At 40.2% G+C, this 15,670-nt stretch overlaps 1 protein-coding gene across 2 annotated transcripts in view; it reads left to right on the forward strand.

Moving 5' to 3' along the window:
* Window positions 1–15,670, forward strand: part of CMC1 (C-X9-C motif containing 1) — a 90,430-nt gene that overhangs the window by 8,525 nt on the left and 66,235 nt on the right. Inside the window, exon 2 of one of the 2 annotated variants that reach the window (XM_026496874.4) lies at window positions 1,690–1,861. The exons of the other annotated variant lie outside the window; for it this stretch is intronic. Within the exon in view, the coding sequence (XP_026352659.1) occupies window positions 1,805–1,861 (57 nt within the window). The 5' untranslated portion in view covers window positions 1,690–1,804. The remainder of the gene's footprint in view (window positions 1–1,689; window positions 1,862–15,670) is intronic. 2 annotated transcript variants of the gene reach the window in all.

Here is a 15,670-nt window from a genome sequence, read left to right on the forward strand (position 1 = left end):
TTGTGTATACAATCCCTAGCATGGTGACTGATATGTAGTAGGTGCCTCGTATTTGTTAACAGAATGAGTGTCTATAATTATCAAATAATGAAACTCTTAATCATGTGTCATTTATTAAACAGTTTGAGTGTATATTTACCATGTGCCAGCAGTTAAAGGGAATTAAATGAATTAGACACGGTCTCGGACCTCATTTAAATTTAAGTTTCATGCAGCCTTTCTTGATTTAGCTACATATTAGAATTATTTGAGGAGCTTTTAAAAATACCAATGCCTGGGTTTATCCCAGCATTCCTGATTTAACTGGTCTGGGTGGTGCCCAGGCATCAGAATTTTATAAGGCCCTCTCAGGTGCTTATTAGATGCAGCCACAATTGAGAACTTTTTTTTTTTTTTTTAAGATTTTATTTATTTATGTGACAGAGAGACAGCCAGCGAGAGAGGGAACACAAGCAGGGGGAGTGGGAGAGGAAGAAGCAGGCTCCCAGCGGAGGAGCCCGATGTGGGGCTCGATCCCATAACGCCGGGATCACGCCCTGAGCCGAAGGCAGACTCTTAACCGCTGTGCCACCCAGGCGCCCCTACAATTGAGAACTTCTGGTCCCCAAATCTGTCTCAATCTCTTTGGCCTGCCATAACAGCATACCATAGACTGAGTGACTTCCAACAGCGATACTTATTTTCCCCCAGTTCTGGAGGCTGGGAAGTCCAAGCTCAAGGTGCTGGCCAAATCTGGTTGCTGGTTCTTCTTATAAGACCACCTTTCGGATTAGGGCCCTCCCCATATGATCTCCTTTAGCACTTAATTGCCTCTCCACATAAAGTCGTATTAGGGTTTAGAACTTCAATATGAAGTGGGGGGGAGGGGGCCACAGATTCTGTCCATGGCAACCAGTGATCTGTCAGAAGAAGAAGATTGCACAGATGGTGTGATGTGATGTGTCAAGTCCAGATGCAGTTAGAGCCATAGCATTGCTGTACACAAAATCTTGGGCTTAAAGGAGGAGAAAGCACTTTCAGGTGCTGGGTTCAGTGAGAACTTTGAGATGGAACAAGTGTTTTGATTTTTAAATCGGTAGACTTTGATAAGAAAATAAGAGGTAGAAAATGGTAAATGAGGGCAGAAGATTGAGCTGGAATTTGACTTGACAGTTACTTGCTGGGTATTGTTGCAAAATTGCTTTGAGTTTTCTGAGCCCCTGCTGCTTTATAATACCTTGCGCGCGGCGATATTTGTAAAACAGTTCCCTCTACCGCTTCTTCCTTCCTTCGGCAAATATTTATTGTGCTTCTTCTGTGTACCGTACAAATGTAAGCTGATTTTTTGGGCGGGGGGAGGGTCAGAGGATGACATAACTACCGGGATGGCAGAATGAAGATATAAATTGTTGAAATTTTTAAGTTGAAATCAGGTGCTGGTGGGACTTGGAAATTGCCAGTAGACACTTGAAAATGGGGGCAGAGTAGATTTGGAGCTGGAAATAAGCACTGAGAACATGGCATAGTCAGCGGCATCTTTAAAGGTAGAACCTTGTGGGGTTGCCACAGGAGGAATAGGAGCGGATCTTACCTTGGAGTCGTTTATGGTTTTTCTAGTATTATTAATGTTTGTTCAGAATGTTTTTGAGACTCCTTTAGGATTTGCGCTCAGCCTGTACAGCCCATTCATCTCACTGTCTTCATTTTTAGCACATTTTGTGCGCAGACGGTGAACTTGAATTGCAGCAAGGTTATCCGGGGGCGATCTGGTGAAGGTTGTAGATGATCGTCCTGGGAGATACTCCTCGCCAAGAAAAGTCGTATTATGGAACTGGTTCTCATGTTCACGCACCCGGACTCTGAAGGCCACGCCAAGAAAGACGTGAGTCTTTCACACTATTGGTGTGAGCAAAGTTTGACTCTTTGAAATAAGTGAATAACCTCTCAATGTAAAAATAATTCCCCCACTCTGTTACAAAGTGGCACATGCTTTTTGTAGAAATGTTATGAAATATTGTCAGATGAAAGAGAATCGGTGGAATAGAGTGGCCAGAAGCAGTGAGGAACAGTCACAGATTTGAGGATAGTCTACCATGTTCTAGATGTACATCGGAGAAAACTCAGGTGTAGTATTGCCGAGAAGGCATAGGCATGCTGTCACTTATTTCTTTCTCAAGTACCTACTTCTGTCTCCCATCACACTGCTGATTTTCTATTGTATGTCAATGCGAAATTGTGCTTGTAGGAAAAGATAGTCTCGAAGTTTTACCCAGTAAAGTAAATGTGAAACCTTTTCATTTAAGAAATTATGGCTACAATGGAGATTGCAGCACATTTCTAAAATTGGCATGTCTTCTTGTATAAGTTGATTTCCTGCTTTGGTATACATTTAGATTTGTTGTCCCTTTTTGGCCTCATCTTGGTTAAAGTAATGTGGGTGGAAGAGGAAGTTTTCACACCTAGCAATCTGCAGAATCTGAGGTCCAAGAAATAGGTGCTTTTGGGAAATGGGCACATCTAGTGTGAACTAGGTGGTTATTAACAGTGAAAGCTGATAGGATAAAGTAGTTCAAATGAAGACTACTGTTGTGGGATATAGGTGGTATTTGACCCAGAAGCTAAGCAGAAATAGGCACATCTACCTCACTGATGTGCTTTGCATAGTTTGTTGAAGTTTGAGCTTACAAAACATTAGATTGTTACCAGTTGACCTAGTATGTGATGTTTACTTTCTTTGAAGGTATTGTTTCAGCCAACTGACAAATGGCTCCTCTTGTGGTTTTTTTTTTTTTTCTTTTCAATAATTTTCTCCATGCTAGAAATCAGAGGATCAGAATTCCATTTAACTTTCTGATAAAAAAAACCTAAACAGTGAGTTTTCTGTTTTGCCTGTGCTCCTGATGCTTCTGAAACAGTCTTGACTGTCGAAGGGTTATTTCACACTTTGCATAACTTCGGAAGCTTACATAACCTTGTTTGCTGAAATCCCCTTAAACAGACCACCACCTCCATGTGTGTGGTGTGTCCTGGAAGGAGATTCGAGGCCTCGGTTACGTGATCTTGGCATTGTCGCTTTATCAGAGACTTGGGTTATTTCACCTCTGGGGGTCTGCACTTCTTTATCTGCAGATTGGAATCAAAGTACTTCACCTGGGAGGCCTGTTAAACAGACTATTGGGCATTCATTGCCCTCATCGTGAAGGCCTTATAGCCAGAGGCAGGCCGGAATTTGGGGGTAGGGGAGGTCGGGGAATATCTCCTAATACTGATTTTCTTTTCTGGGTTTGTTTTGTCAGTTCAAGTAGGGCTTAAAGGAAAGAATGTGAAAGGAGCACTGATCTTCACTGTCTTAATTTTCCTGCCTAAGCATCTCTGCCACCCCTCCTTCCTCATTTTATCACAGCAGGAAAGTATGAGCAAGCTGGGAAGAACCTGAAAATCTGATCAAGAGCATCCCTATTTTTGTGCTGTTGAGGAGAACTGGAGGCTGCCTAGCTTCCGGTGTGAAGCACTTATTGGAAACGTAGCAATTGAGAACACTGGTCTTTCTATGCTGTTCTGATACCATCTGCCTGGAGCTCTTCATTTCCAGGCTCTTGGTAGCTAGTAAAGAAGAGACACCTAAAGATAGAAACTGTGGCCAATGAGAATACTGTTGCAAACTTACTGCAAGCATTTTTCTTGTTTTTCCTCCAGAGTAAAGAGTAGCATGGAAATGTCATCAGGAGCAAATAAATTTAACTAGGAAGTTTAAAAAAAAAAAAAAAGGCATTATCTAAAGGGGAATCAAATTAGTTAAATTAGAACATTTCCTCTATTGAAAAGGCCTACCTTATTCTTCCGGTGTCACTTCTTTCCAATGAAAGATTCTGTAATATTCGGACTTGCTTCACTGTTATATTTGTGGATTCAGAGCAAGCACTGTTGTCAGTAGACTTATAATCTGCTACAGCCATACTGCATGAACTCGTGGGCCCCAAAGCAAAATCTGAGCTAACAAATTCAGCCAGTGAAAAAGGTGAAAATTGACTTTCAGGTGATGATAGAATGTTGAGAAGTTAGAGCTTTGGAAATTTTCCCTGGTGGTGTTATCCTGATTCTTTATCTCAGGATAAATTCATGTGACTATATAGTAGCAAACTCTCACAATTTGATTTTTTTTTTTTTCTGCAGGTTCCTGTACAAATGTATAACATATATGCATCGCATTGACTTTGAATCATTCTGTAATTTTAATAAAATGTATAATTATAATTGTGTTGAAGATAGCGTCGTAATATATATAAAATCATAATTAATAACATTCAGTGGTTGATATGCTATCAAAAGAGAGAATCTTTACCAGAATTTATTTATATATTTTTAAGTCTGTTATTTCTGATTGAACACCAAGATTTGGAAAATCTAAATCAATATTCATGTGATTCTGGAATTTTTTTTTTTTTTTTTTTTTTTTTTTTTATGATTTTTTATTATATTATGTTAGTCACCATACAGTACATCCCCGGTTTCCGATGTAAGGCTCAATGATTCATTAGTTGTGTATAACACCCAGTGCACCATGCAATACGTGCCCTCCTTACTACCCATCACCGGTCTATCCCATTCCCCCACCCCCCTCCCCTCTGAAGTCCTCAGTTTGTTTCTCATAGTCCATAGTCTCTCATGTTTCATTCCCCCTTCTGATTACCCCCCCTTTCTTTATCCCTTTCTTCCCCTACCGATCATCCTAGTTCTTATGTTCCATAGATGAGAGAAATCATATGATAGTTGTCTTTCTCTGCTTGACTTATTTCACTTAGCATTATCTCCTCCAGTGCTGTCCATGTTGTAGCAAATGTTGAGAACTCGTTCTTTCTGATAGCTGAGTAATATTCCATTGTATATATGGACCACAACTTCTTAATCCAGTCATCTGTTGAAGGGCATCTCGGCTCCTTCCACAATTTAGCTATTGTGGACATTGCTGCTATGAACATTGGGGTGCATATGGCCCTTCTCTTCACTACGTCTGTATCTTTGGGGTAAATACCCAGTAGTGCAATGGCTGGATCATAGGGTAGCTCAATTTTTAACTTTTTAAGGGACCTCCACACTGTTTTCCAGAGTGGCTGTACCAACTTGCATTCCCACCAACAATGTAGGAGGGATCCCCTTTCTCCACATCCTCTCCAACAATTGTTGTTTCTTGCCTTGTCTATTTTTGCCATTCTAACTGGCGTAAGGTGGTATCTCAGTGTGGTTTTGATTTGAATTTCCTTGATGGCTAATGATTTTGAACATTTTTTCATGTGTCTGTTAGCCATTTGTATGTCTTCATTGGAAAAGTGTCTGTTCATATCTTCTGCCCATTTTTTGATTTGTTTATTTGTTTCTCGTGTGTTGAGTTTGAGAAGTTCTTTGTAGATCTTGGATACCAGTCCTTTATCTGTAGTGTCATTTGCAAATATATTCTCCCATTCCGTGGGCTGCCTCTTAGTTTTTCTGACTGTTTCCTTGGCTGTGCAGAAGCTTTTTATCTTGATGAAGTCCCACAAGTTCATTTTTTCTTTTGTTTCTCTTGTCTTTGGGGATGTGTCATGAAAAAGGTTGCTTTGGCCGATGTCATAGAGGTTGTTGCCTATGTTCTCCTCTAGAATTTTGATGGATTCCTGTCTCACATCGAGGTCTTTCATCCATTTGGAGTTTATTTTTGTGTATGGTGTGAGATAGTGGTCAAGTTTCATTCTCTTGCATGTAGCTGTCCAGTTTTCCCAGCACCATTTATTGAAGAGACTGTCTTTTTCCCACCGGATGTTTTTTCCTGCTTTATCAAATATTAGTTGCCCAAAGAGCCGAGGGTCCATTTCTGGGCTCTCTATTCTGTTCCATTGGTCTATGTGTCTGTTTTTGTGCCAGTACCATGCTGTCTTTGTGATCACAGCTTTGTAGTACAGCTCGAAATCTGGCATTGTGATGCCCCCAGCTTTGTTTTTCCTTTTCAACAGTTCCTTGGAGATTCGGGGCCTTTTCTGTTTCCATACAAATTTAAGGACTGTTTGTTCCAGTTCTTTGAAAAATGTCCTTGGTATTTTGATCGGGATAGCATTGAAAGTGTAGATTGCTCTGGGTAGCATGGACATTTTAACTATGTTAATTCTTCCGATCCATGAGCATGGAATATCTTTCCATCTTTTTATGTCTTCCTCAATGTCTTTTAAGAGTGATTTATAGTTTCTAGAATATAGGTCCTTTACATCTCTGGTTAAGTTAATTCCAAGGTAACGTATGGTTTTTGGTGCTATTGTAAATGGGATGGATTCCCTAATTTCTCTTTCTTCGGTCTCGTTATTCGTGTATAGAAATGCAACTGATTTCTGAGCATTTATTTTGTATCCTGCCACGTTACTGAATTGCTCTATAACTTCTAATAGTTTGGGAGTGGCTTCTTTTGGGTTTTCCATATAGAGTATCATGTCATCTGCAAAGAGAGACATTTTGACTTCTTCTTTGCCAATTTGAATACCTTTGATCCCTTTTTGTCGTCTGATTGCTGTTGCAAGGACTTCTAGTACTATGTTGAATAATAGTGGCGAGAGTGGGCATCCTTGTCGAGTTCCTGATCTTAAGGGAAAGGCTTCCAGCTTTTCCCCATTGAGAATAATATTTGCAGTAGGCTTTTCATAGATGGCTTTTATGAGATTGAGAAATGTACCTTCTATTCCTACACTCTGAAGGGTTTTAATCAGGAAAGGATGCTTTTGTATTTTGTCAAATGCTTTTTCGGCATCGATTGAGAGGATCATATGGTTCCTGAGTCTTTTCTTGTTGATGTGATGTATCACGCTGATTGATTTGCGAATATTGAACCACGCTTGCATCCCAGGTATGAATCCCACTTGATCGTGATGGATAATCCTTTTAATGTACTGTTGGATTCTATTAGCAAGTATCTTGTTGAGGATTTTGGCGTCCATATTCATTAGGGAAATCGGTCTGTAATTCTCCTTTTTGATGGGGTCTTTGCCTGGTTTGGGGATCAAGGTAATATTGGCCTCATAAAATGAGTTTGGTAGCTTTCCTTCTGTTTCTATTTTTTGAAATAGCTTTAGGAGAATAGGTATTATTTCTTCTTTGAATGTTTGGTAGAATTCCCCAGGAAAACCATCTGGGCCTGGAGTTTTGTTATTTGGAAGGTTGTTTATCACTGACTCAATTTCTTCATAATTAATTGGCCTGTTTAAGGAATCAATTTCTTCCGGTTTCAATCTTGGTAGTTTATAGGTTTCCAGGAAGGATTCCATCTCTTCCAGATTGCTTAGTTTATTGGCATATAGCTGTTGATAAAAATTTCTAATAATCCTTCCAATTTCAATGGTGCTCGTCGTGACCTCTCCTTTTTCGTTCATAATTTTAATAATCTGGGTCCTTTCTCTTTTCTTTTGGATAAGTCTTGCCAGGGGTCTGTCAATTTTATTGATTCTCTCAAAGAACCAGCTTCTAGTCCTGTTGATCTGCTCTACTGTACTTCTGGTTTCTGCTTGATTGATTTCAGCTCTAATTTTGGTCAACTGCTTCCTCGTGCGTGGATTAGGCCTGTCCCTCTGTTGCTGTTCCAGCTTCTTGAGGTGAGAATATAAAAACTGCATTTTAGATTTTTCTATTCTTTTGAGTGAGGCTTGGATGGCTATGTATTTCCCCCTTAGGACTGCCTTTGCAGTATCCCATAGGTTTTGGACTGTTGTATTTTCATTCTCGTTGGTCTCCATAAATTGTTTAATTTGATTTTTGATTTCCTGGTTTATCGAGTCATTCCTGAGCAGGATGGTTCTTAGTCTCCAAGTGTTTGAGTTTCTTCCAAATTTTTCCTTGTGGTTGAGTTCCAATTTCAGAGCGTTGTGGTCTGAGAATATGCAGGGGATAATTTCAATCTTTTGGTATCGGTTGAGACCTGTTTTGTGTCCCAGAACATGGTCTATTCTTGAGAATGTTCCATGGGCATTAGAATAGAATGAGTATTCTTTGGTTCTGGGGTGTAGTGTTCTCTATATATCTATGAGGTCCAACTCGTCGAGTATGGCATTCAAAGCCTTTGATTCTTTGCTTAGTTTTTGCCAGGGTGTTCTGTCTATTTCTGAGAGTGGAGTGTTGAGGTCCCCTACTATTAATGTATTTTTATTTATATGTCTCTTTATTCTGGTTAAGAGTTGGCTTGTGTATCTTGCTTCTCCCCTGTTGGGGGCATATATATTTATAATTGTCATGTCCACTTGTTGAATACTTCCCTTAAGAATAATATAGTGCCCTTCTGCATCTCTAACTATAGTCTGTAGTTTAAAATCCAATTTATCTGATATGAGAATTGCTACCCCAGCTTTCTTTTGAGGTCCATTTGCGTGAAAGATGGTACTCCATCCCCTTACTCTCAGTCTGAATGCATCTTTGGGTTTGAAATGAGTCTCTTGTAGACAGCAAATGGATGGGTCATTTCTTTTTATCCAATCTGCAACCCTGTGGCGTTTTATGGGATGGTTCAAACCATTTACATTAAGACTGATTACTGAGAGATATGATTTTAATGTTGCCATGTTGCCAGTAAAGTCTTTGTTTGTATTGGCTGTGACTTTCTGTTCTGTATCACTCTTGGGGCCTTTTTACTTTTATAGAACCCCCCGTAATATCTCCTGTAGGGCTGGTTTCGTGGTTACGAAATTGGTTAGTGACTGGCGATTCTGAAATGTCTTTATTTCTCCATCAATTCTGAATGACAGCCTTGCTGGATAAAGGATCCTTGGCTGCATGTTTTTCTCTGAAAGAGCTTTAAATATGCTCCCCCAACCCTTTCTCTCATTCCAGGTCTGTGTAGACAGGTCTGACGTAATTCTGATGCTTTTGCCTTGGTACGTGAGAAATTTCTTTGCCCTGGCCGCTTTCAATACTGTATCCTTGCATCTAATATTTGCGAATTGCACTATGACGTGACGTGGCGTAGGTTTGTCATGGTTGAGCTTGGGAGGGGTCCTCTCTGCCTCTTGGACACGAATGTTTGTTTCCCTTGCTAGATTAGGGAAGTTTTCAGCTACAATTTGTTCAAATATCTCTTCTAGACCTCTGTTTTTCTCCACCCCCTCGGGGATGCCGATGATTCTAACATTGGATCGTTTCATTGAGTCAGTCATCTCCCGTAACCTACATTCGTGGGCGTGGATTTTTTTAAGACCATCTTCTATTTTCATTTTTTCCTCTATTAACCCATCCTCCAATTCACTAACCCGTTCCTCTGCTTCCGTGACCCTGGCCGTCAGAGCCTGTAGTTTTGCCTGCATTTGGCTCATAGAATTTTTAATTTCTGTCAGATTCGCTCTCATTTCTGTCCTTAGGGATTCTATATTCTCAGTAACCTTTTCGTTAATAGTTTTTTCAATTCTACTCATCATTTTGACCATCGTTACTCTGAATTCCATTTCTGATAATTTGGTTACATCCATATCCATTATTTCTGTGGCAGAGGCCACAGAATCACTGTCTTTTCTTTGCTGGGGGGGGGCTTCTCCTTCTTGTCATTCTGATGAAGAGAGGTTGCGGGGTTTCCAGAGCCCAAATTATTGACTGGGTCCCAGGCCGTGCCCCTTGTTTTATAGGGATCTTAGGGATGTGGGCTTCTTCTTTGAAGATTTTATTTATTTATTTGTGTGGCAGCCAACCAGCGAGAGAGGGAACAGAAGCAGGGGAGTGGGAGAGGAAGAAGCAGGCTCCCAGTGGAGGATTCCGATGAGGGACTCCTTTCCAGAACGCCGGGATCACGCCCTAAGCCGAAGACAGGCGCTCGATGACTGCGCCACCCAGGCGCCCGGGTTGTGGGCTTCTTGATTTTTCAGCCTGCCTTCTGTGTTCTGGGGGAGGGGCCTGCCGCGCCGATACTCAGGCAGCCCTGTTTGGGTAGAGTCTCGGCGTCCCCTGCGAGGGGGGATGGGGATGGGCACTCCCTGAGCCGGTATTTCCAGGCTTTTGTTCTCTGGCGGCTTTCCCTGGCGGTTTGCTGTGCCTCTTCTGAGAGTCAGAGCAGCAGCGGCCGAATTTCAGCCTCTGTCACGGAACAGAGGGATTGCGGCCCGTTCTCTACTAATGTTCTGGCCACTTTAACTCTGTTACTGTTGGTGCTGCTCAACCCTGCAGCGTCCCGGGATGTGCGCCCCACACCCGGCGTCCCAGCCCTCACTTCCAGGGCCGGCACGTCTCTGTCCTTTGTGTGTCTAATGCCACCAGCCGCCAGCCGCCCGGCGCGCGCTCCCGGATCTCCCGGTCTCAGTCTGGATCCAGTGAGCGCACCGGGATTCCGGGGTTCCGCGAGATGCCTGGTGGCGCGCGCACCCAGCTCACGGTCTCAGTCTGCTGTTTTGCGGGTGCCGACCACGAGCCCGCCCGCTCTTCCGTGCAAGTGGCTACCGCTTCCCGGCGCCCGAACGCGGCGGCTCCCTCCCCCTTCCGTTTATCTTCCGATATCTGTGCACAGTTTCATGGCTCCCCGCTTCGTACCTCAATACTCAGCGCTGGAGATGTTCATTTGTAGAGATCCAGATGCGTCTTCCTGCGTCTCAGGCTGGTTCCGTGGTTGTTTAGGCTGGTCTGGTACCTATCCAGCTCGACTTGGAGGACCGGCTGAAAACGGTGTCTCCTACTCCTCCGCCATCTTAACTCCAGCTCGATTCTGGAATTTTTTGTTTGTTTGTTTGTTTTGTTTGTTTGTTTTTTTGCCCTAGGAGGTTTTAGAAGGAGTTTTTGCAAGCCATTTAAAAAATGTGTTTAAATAGGAATTATAACCTAGAATTCATAAATAGGTAAATTTCTATTATAATTTCTTAAGGAAAAATAGTTTAATATTACACAACAATGCCTGTATTTAAGGAATTTTAAAAATTAGTGCTTTTGTTATCTAAGACCGCTGCAATGTTTATAGAGCAAGATACTCATCAGGACACATATCAGTAAGTTGTATAGATTAAAATTATATAAGTGAAAGGAAGAGGTAATGTTTTGAAATTGATTTTATAAAATAGGTCAGTATATCACAATGTTTTTTCTACTCCTCATTAATAATCATGTTAATAACTGATGCCTCATGTGATGTGTGCTGCAGACCAGGAGAAAAGAAGTATGTGGAGATAGTCTCCTGTTTTATTATTTCCCTTAAAGTGGACGTCAGCTTTCCACTCCACAGGATGTCTCACAGGCATCTGAAATTCACCATGTCCACAGCTGAAGTCCTCTCCCACCTGGTGTTTCTTTTATGTTTTCCCTATGTCAGTGAGTGGTCACAGCATTTCCCTGGGAGCCAGAAAAACTGGGATCCTTCTTTGAATCCTCTTTTCCTTCATCCCTGCAGGTCCTGTGCATCTTCTAGGGCCTCCCTCGAAGCTGTCCTTTTTTCTCCATCCATACTTTCCAGTGCCTTCTATAAGCTCAGTGTCCTTTTTCCCATCTTACAGCGACTCTGGCAAAGCTAAGGAGAAAGAGAAGGCATAAATAAATAGTTTAGGCCAGATTTCAGCAAATGATGGTCCAGCCAAAATCTGGTGAGGCCTGTAAGCTATGAATGGTTAGTAACATTTTCAAAGGATGGTTTAAAAAAAAAAATGAATATACATGACAGAGATAGTTTGTAGCCTGCAAAGCTTAAAGTATTCACAAGCCAAGTCCTTAACTAGAAATGGTTTGTTGAACCATTAGGCAAAGGCAATGAAGATTGAGATACAACTGTAGGTATGGTAAAGAGGAAAAAAAAATCATGTGAATATCTTCATATCCTTATTTGGAGAGTTTGATGAAATATAAATTTACTAAAACTGCAACTGAGTAAAGAATAAATAAAAAGCTCTTAGAAAATTGAATTAGTAGTTAAAACTCCGTGTCTGTCTCACACATACAGGCACACATGCATGCTGCAAGACCTAGGCCCTCACAGTTGGTGACCAGAGTTCCAGCAGAGACCATAGGGCTACTGTGTGTAGATGCACACAAGCAGACATATAGCCAGATACCGGGTCATGTGACTGTGGGAGCTAGTTGGGCAAGTCTGAAATGTGTAGGGCAGGCCAGGCTATTTGGAAGAATGGCTGTCAGCATTAGAACTCTTGGTTCTGAGCGAACGCTGCCTTTGCAGAAGGAATTCTTCAGGAAAATCTCAGTTCTGTTCTTCAGGCTTTTCAGGCCCACCCAGATTATCGAGGATAATCTCCTTTAGTAAAGTCAACTGATTTTAGATTCTAATCACATCTGCCCAGTACCTTCCTGGCAACACCTGAATTAGTGTTTGTTTGAATAACTGGAGACTATAGCCTAGCCAAGTTGATTCATAAAACTGACAATCACAGGTAGTTTCTACTAAACTTTAAAGGAACTGATAATGATCTTGATTTTATACAGAGTGTTCCAGAAAATGTAAGGGAAGAGATAGGTCCCTAGTTTATTGTTTAGATAATGTAACTGTGATACCAAAGCAACACAGAGGAAAATCATAGGCAAATCTCAACATGAAGATAACTATAAAAATTCTAAATGGAATTTGAGCATCCAAGGCAGAGGTGCTGTTAGTTTCTACTCGTCATTTTTCTAAAGGACATGGCCAGTAAGAATTTAAAAAGAAAGAGCAGAGCTATCCCTGTCATTGTCTGCATAGAAATTAGAAGAGACTATGGCCAATTTATTAGAACTAATGAGAGTTAAGTAAGATTGTGTTGGTTATAAGGGCAATATAAAAATTCAAGTGAAACCAGCAACAAATAATTACATGTTACTTATGAAAAGATACCTTTCCCAGTAGAAATAAATCTAATACAAGATGAACAGTATCTTTAAGGAGAAAATTATAGACCTTTTTATCTACTTAATTATTAAATTTCTGATAGTTATGTGTTAAAATCACCCACTATGAGTGCAGATATTTATCCTGTTTTTAAAGCTAATATAAATTGAGGTAAAATATACAGTGAAGTTTATAGATTAAATTTTAATAAATGTGTACAACCGAATCAAGACATCCTCCATAGATAACCAGTGTTATCTCAACTCCCATAGATACCAGTGTTCTAGTCTTGATCACCACAGAGTTTTTCCTGTTCTTCAATCATGTGGTATTTACTCTTGTGCCTGGCTTCTTGTTCTCAACAGAGTTTTTGAGCTCCACCCATGCTGAGGGTATCACTAGTTAATTCTTTTGTATTGCTGAGTAGTATTAGTTGGGCATTTAGGTTGTTTTCAATTTTTGGCTAGTATGAATGCTTCCATAAACAGACTTGTACAAGTCATTTCTGGAAATATGTTGTCATTTACGTTGGCTGAATGAATACTTAGGAGTGGAAAGTAGGTTGGGTGTAATTTAACTATAACTTAACAATTAGTTTTCCAAAGAAGTTTATCTTTTCACATTCTTACCAGCAATATATGAAAGTTCCAGTTGCTCCACGTTCTGACATTTGGTATTGTCAGTATTTTTTATTTTAGTCATTCTTGTGGGTGTGAAATGGTATAATGGGGTTCATTTGCATTTTCTTAATGACTGATGATTTTGAACACCTGTTCATTTACATATTTACAATTTGTATATATTGTTTTTGAGGAATCCATTCACACCTTTTGTCCCTTATTGGTTTTTTTATTTGGTTGTATTTTTGTTATTGATATGTAGGAATTCTTTATATATGCTAAATTGAAGTCTTTTGTCAAATATATCTGTGTATCTATATATAGATACAGATCTGTACCTATCTCTGTATCTATATCTGTCTACCTACTGTGAACCCTTTCTCCTGGCTTGCCTTTTAATTTTCTTCATGGTGTTTTTCAATGAACAGATTTTATATTTGATGAAATTAAATTTATCTTTTTTTTTCTTTTTTAGTGCCTTTGTGTCTTCTTTATTTTTATTTATTTTTTGAAGATTTTATTTATTTATTTGACAGAGAGAGACAGCGAGAGAGGGAGCACAAGCAGGGGGAGTGGGAGAGGAAGAAGGAGGCTCCAGTGGAGCAGGGAGCCCGATGCGGGGCTTGATCCCAGGACCCTGGGATCATGCCCTGAGCCAAAGGCAGACGCTTAACGACTGAGCCACCCAGGCGCCCCCTTTGTGTCTTCTCTAAAAAAATCTTTGTCTACTCCAAGGAATTGAAGTTTTTTTTTGCTGTAATAGTTTTTGTTTTTATATTTAGGTTTATGATCTGTGGCAAATTAGTTTTTGTGGGTACTGTGAAATAGGCGATCAGAAGGTTTAGGCTGATTTTTTCCGCCCTCCATTTTTATCCAGGTCTACCACTATTTGCTGAAAATGCTTTTATTCGGTGCCTGGATGGCTCACTCGGTGAAGCTTTTGCCTTCGGCTCAGGTCATGATCCCAGCGTCCTGGGATCGAGTCCCACATTGAGTTCCCTGCTCAGCCAGGAGTCTGCTTCTTCCTGTCTCTCTGCCCCACCCCCCTGCTCCTGCACTCTCTCTCTCACTCTGTCTCTCACTTGCTCTCTCAAATAAGTAAAATATTTAAAAAAAGAAAAGAAAATGCTTTTATTTCTTCATTCAGGAACCTTGGTGAACTGTCAGAGTGACCGTATATAGGTGGAAACATTTCTGGACTCTATTTTGTTACGTGAATCTATTTGTTTATCCTAATTATACCAGTACTACACCACTTTGTTTGCTGTAGCTTTGCAGTGAGACTTGCAATCACTTGAAAATAGGTAGTGTAAGTCATCCAAATTTGTTCTTCTATTTTAATGGTGTTTAGTTATTCTAGGTCCTTTACTCTTAGACTTTTAAGCTTTTTAAAATTATAACTTTATTTTGAAATAGTTTAATGCATCAAGTTGCAAAACATGGCAGTTTTTATGTACCTTTTTTCCTGCTTTTTTAATGATACTATCTCTCATAACCATAGTATAGGTCTTCAGTGAGTGTGGTATTGTCTTCGAAGAGGCAAAAATTGTTATTGAAGGGAGAAAATAATCTTGCTCTTTTAATGTATTAAGTACTGTTATACGTACAGCATATAAATAGATAGACAATGTGTCTGTGGTATTAACATTTCATGGGGACATTAGAAAAAAATCTCTAGAAAAGCCCTTTTAGAATGAAAATGGAAAAAAATTGGCACATACTACTATAATTAATCGTACCTAAGGAAACCAGGAATTGACATTAGTATGCTAACTCAGGTACTTACCTTAGTTGAATTTTACCAAATTTTACATGTTGTGTGTGTGTATGTGTGTGTGTAGTTATGATATTTTATTGCTGGTGAATAGTCAAGTAACCATGATCACAGCATACAGAACTGTTCTATCAGCACAAAGGAAACCCCTCATGTTTGCTTTTTAATAGTCATACCGCTTCCTTAACCTCTGAACTACTGGCAACCAATGATCTGTTTTCCATCACTCTAATTTTGTCACTGTAAGGATCTTACATAAATGGAATCATAATATGTGGCCCTTTGAGATGGTCTTTCTTTCATTCAATATAATGTGCTTGAGATCCATCCAAGTTGCTGCTTTTGTTGTATATCAGTTCATTGTGTTTTGTTGCTGAGTAATATTTCATTGTCTTGATGAACTGTTATTCACCTTTTGAAGTACTTTTGGGTTAATTCCACGTTTTGGCTATTACAGGTAAAGCCGCAGTGAACACCTGTGCACAGAATTTGTGTGAACGTAGTTTCATTTCTTGG

Source organism: Ursus arctos, unplaced genomic scaffold, assembly GCF_023065955.2.
Source record: "Ursus arctos isolate Adak ecotype North America unplaced genomic scaffold, UrsArc2.0 scaffold_20, whole genome shotgun sequence".
In the NCBI taxonomy this organism is placed as follows: Eukaryota; Metazoa; Chordata; class Mammalia; order Carnivora; family Ursidae; genus Ursus; species Ursus arctos.